This window comes from Solanum dulcamara, chromosome 9 (genome assembly GCF_947179165.1).
Source record: "Solanum dulcamara chromosome 9, daSolDulc1.2, whole genome shotgun sequence".
NCBI lineage: Eukaryota > Viridiplantae > Streptophyta > Magnoliopsida > Solanales > Solanaceae > Solanum > Solanum dulcamara.
This window is the reverse complement of record NC_077245.1, coordinates 5,602,014-5,606,835: the sequence shown is the minus strand read 5'-3', so window position 1 is coordinate 5,606,835 and position 4,822 is coordinate 5,602,014. Positions and strand designations below refer to the sequence as shown.

Genomic DNA, 4,822 nt, shown 5'->3' with positions numbered 1-4,822 from the left:
AAAATACAGGGGTGGTAATACACTGGCTACACTAGGAATATTTTACATTTACATTGACCAATGGTTGTTTGTAAATTAATTAAAGGTAGGAGCAGAATCAAACTCATTCATGAATGAAAGAATTTTTTTTAAAAATAGTTTTCTTTTAATTTGGTTTTTAATTATAAATTCAACGAAAAGGGTCAAAATTACCCTTGAACTATTTGAAATAGCTTAAATATACCCTTCAATTATTTTTGAGATTAAATATACCCTCGTTGTTACTAAAAGAGACCACAAATACGTTTTCACTTAACGGTTGACCGTTAAAGCTGATGTGGCAGTGCCACATGGAAAAAAAATATCCACATGAACGGTCACGTCAGCCTCTTTCCCTCTTCCTCTTTAGTTCAAGTGTATTTTTGACCCCTTTTTTATAAAAAAAATTTTCTAAATTTTCCACACCACCACATACCCCCTCCCTCCATAACCCCACCCACTTTTTTTTTAATTATTAATTATTATTTTTTATATTTTCTACAACACCACATACCCCCCTCCCAATTTTTTTCTAAATTTTCTACACCACCACCACATACCCAGCCTTCCACCCCCTCACCCAAAAAAAAATCTGAAAAAAAGTTTTAAAAGTTGTTTTTTGAATTTTTACACCACCAATCCCATGATCCCTCCCCCCACCACACACTCCACCATCCCCTCCAAAATTTTAAATTTTTACCCACTCAAACTTTTAATTTCTAAATTTTTTTTATAAAAGGTAAATTAAATATGAAATAGATTGAATTTTTATTTTATTTTTTACCCCTCGAGCCCTTCCTCCACGACAGATACCCCCATTCCTTTAAAAAAAACATTGAAATTTTTTTATTTTTGATTCTCTATACCCATTACCTGAAAAAATGTAAAACTTTTAAAAAAAATAAAATTGGAGAGGGTTGGGGGGGGGGGAGTATATGTTGTTGTACAAAATTTTTAAAAAATAATAATTAATAATTAAAAAAAATGGGTGGGATTGTGGAGGGAAGGAGTATGTGGTGGTGTAGAATTTATTTTTTTAATAATTAAAATTGTAAAAAAGGGGTCAAAAATATCCCGGAACTAAAGAGAAGGAGGAAGAGAGACTGACGTGGCCATTCATGTAGATATTTTTTCCATGTGGCACTGCCACATCAGCTTTAACGGTCAACCTTTAAATGAAAGGGTATTTGTGATCTCTTTTAGTAACAGCGAAGGTATATTTGATCCCAAAAATAGTTGAAGAATATATTTGAGCTATTTGGAATAGTTCGAACACAATTTTGACCCTTTTTCGCAAATTAAAAAAAAATGAAATATCTAGTATATTCTTGTTGCATTCTGCTTTTATAGGTGATTGGGGGTGTTCGAATATCTCAAAAAATTATATAACTGCTATCTTAACAATGATGGTTCATTATTTCAATCATGTAAGTTGAATTTAGAAAAAAAATATTTAACAGATTTGACACTATTATTGTTGCAACAGTTATTTTTTTGTGTGTTTTATTCAAATATATTATTTGATTATATTATATTTATATTGTCTTTTATAATGAAATCGAAAAATCAAAAAAAAAACTCCGTACCATTAAATAGACGATATTTTCGGATTGGGTGAATTTTTTCAAAAACAAAAACAAAAATATCTAAATCAAATAATACAAAATTTAATCAAAAAATTAGCCGGGGAGAGGTGGGCCAGCCGTTGGTAAATTAAAGGACAAAATGAACTTATATATGAAAAGTTATAAGGGTAAATTACCCTTTTACACATATTCCCCTAATATATTTACTTTTATTCTCATATACACCAAAAAATTTCCAAATTCCCTCTTTTTCCTTTCTCTCTCTATACCTCTCTGATACATCCGCCTATTCCTTTATTCTTGCCCTAATTTGCTCTAGTTAATTTGTTACTCTTCATCTGTTAATCAATTTCAAGGTTCCAAATAAGGTATATTTCAATCTTTCCTTATATGAAATTTTACTTCATCCTCATTCAATCTGATTTCTCCTAAAATTTGTATATTTTGATTTCTTCTGAAAATCTTTGAAAAATCTTCTAAATTTTTATCATTTGTTTTCTTCTGTAAATCTTTCTGTTTTTGTTTCTCATTCTTTCAATGGAATCCGTTCATGGTGTCAAACAGTCCACTAAAAATCAACGAATTCTTGTTTCTCCTGGTTCTGATTCGTCTTGGAAAGGTTACGACGAAGTTAGATCCAAACATTGTAACGATCCAACAGTGATGAATAAGCTACGTGAGAAATTGAAGTCGAAAGCTACAGTTAAACATGCACCCAAAGAAATAGACAACAAGATTGAAGGGGTTACAACACGCCCTAATCTCCCAAAGGTATGTGTTCAATTACGTTTTTTGTTTTAGAATGAAAATTTTGTGAAGGTTTTAATGATTCTGATACATATCATTTATGTATCAGATTCATAATGTATTTTTAAAAGAAATTTTTTTTGGAGATTTTATATTTCTGATACATCATGTTTAAGTGTCAGTTTCTGTTGTTTTAATTTTTAATGATTCTGATACATATACATTTATGTATCAGATACATAATGTCTTTTTCAAATGTATTTTTTTTTGAGATTTTCTATTTCTGATACATCATGTTTAAGTGTCAGTTTCTGTTGTTTTAATTTTTAATGATTCTGATACATATACATTTATGTATCAGATACATAATGTCTTTTTCAAATGTATTTTTTTGAAGATTTTCTATTTCTGATACATCATGTTTAAGTGTCAGTTTCTGTTGTTTCAAGTTTTAACGAAGCTGATACATATCATTTATGTATCAGATACATAATGTCTTTTTCAAATGCAATTATTTGAGATTTACAATTTCTGATACATTATGTTTAAGTCTCAGTTTCTGTTATTTCAAGTTTAATGATTCTGATACATCTATATTTATGTATCAGATACATAATGTCTGTTTCATATGTAATTTTTTGAGAATTATTATTTCTGATACATCATCTTTAAGTCTCAGTATTTGTTATTTTCAAGTTTTAATGATTCTGATACATATATATTTATGTATCATATACATAATGTTTTTTTCAAATACAATTTTTTGGAGATTTACTATTTCTGATACATCATGTGTAAGTGTCAATTTTTGATGTTTCAAGTTTTAATGATTCTGATACTTCTACATTTATGTATCAGAATATAATATATAATTGTTTCTGATACATCTTCTGTATGTATCAGATTCTCATCTCATGCATCAGATATTTTAATGCATATGATACATCATATTTATGTATAAAGTTCAAGTTGTATTTAACCATTTTCAATGCAGGGAATGAAATACGTCATCAAGAAGATCCCGTCCCACCCATTGAGATTCGGAATGGCATATAGGGCTAATTTTCTTGATGATTTTGAATCATCAATAGGTGGAAATATTGTTGTCAGAAGGCCATGGATGGTTGTGTTAGCGATAACGACGATCCAAAAAAAACTAGGAGAGACATCTCTCCAAACCAAGGAGAACTGATTGATGTCCAATAGTTTTTTTTTGATAGTAAACATTTTAGGTGATTCTGATTCTTTTAATGTATCTGATACATAAACTGTAATGTATCAGATTTAATATGTTTTAATATTTTCATACATCAGATTTACTATGTTTTTCTCTGGTGTCAAAATCGAATATAAAATCAAAGTTTATGTTTTATATTTCTACTGTATCAAACTTGTATCGAGTATAATATTCATAAGTGTCACATTTTGTGAATTCTGATACATGAATCAAGTTTTATTTATTATGATACATCATGCACATGTATCAGATTCTCATTTCTCAATATTTAATGATTCCGATACATTAATTTTTAAAATTCACGTACATAACTGTCGCCTTCTTTAATAGATCAGTAATTGATATAAAGAGCCAATCTTTTATCCATAAATAGCTGATGTGCATTAACTATTCTATAGCTAAAGTTATGTATCAGATACATAACTTATGTATCAGCAAAAGTGAAAAAATATCTGAAATCAAATTCGGTATGAATTGATGCTCTGTTTTTTCCATTCGAGACGACGCTCTGTTTTTGGCTTGAATCTTCATGGACATAACAATTGATTTTTTTAACAATTGATGTATCAGATACATAACTTATGTATCACCAAAACTGGAAAAAAAATTGAAATCGAAGTTGGTTTGAATTTATGCTCTATTGTTTTGGCTTGAATCTTCAACTTCACAACCGTTATTTTTTTAACCAAATTAATCCCATTAATTAGATTAGTAATTGATTTAAAGAACCAATCATCCCTTATATTAAGATATTATCCATAAATAGACGATCTTCATTAATTACTCATTAGATAATTGATGTATCAGATACAAAATTAATGTATCAGAAAAGTTGAAAAAAAAAGGGATATCGGGTAATTTTGATACAATGAGGAATGTATAGTAATTAGACTTTTTCATTATGGGATTTAGGTAAAGTTTACAAGTTATAATGGTCTACAAGCCAATATTTTTTCTTTTAGGTTTATCATGCATTCAGTATTTGAAACTCGATTAATTAAAAATTAAAATTAAAATTTAAAATTTTTAAATATAATTTTTTTTTAAAATATTTATAACTCCACTTATTTCTAAAAGACAACATGACAAGTAATGATTGGAAAAGTAAATCTAGTGAATAATTAAAGTAGCTTTAGTTTTGCTTTATTTTACAAGTGTTTACTTTCGTTACAAATTGTTAATAAAAATATCGACAAGCATGATCTGTTATTGCTGTCCTTTTGGTGCCTGAATA

The 4,822-nt window shown here is 28.4% G+C and overlaps 1 protein-coding gene across 1 annotated transcript; it reads left to right on the top strand.

Moving 5' to 3' along the window:
- Positions 1 to 2,170: 2,170 nt before the first annotated feature.
- LOC129904676 (uncharacterized) lies at positions 2,171 to 3,544 on the top strand. The gene is made up of 2 exons (XM_055980255.1): positions 2,171 to 2,375; positions 3,346 to 3,544. The coding sequence occupies exons 1-2, from the start codon at positions 2,268 to 2,270 to the stop codon at positions 3,541 to 3,543; spliced, it is 306 nt and encodes a 101-aa protein (XP_055836230.1). The 5' UTR covers positions 2,171 to 2,267; the 3' UTR covers position 3,544.
- Positions 3,545 to 4,822: the final 1,278 nt, after the last annotated feature.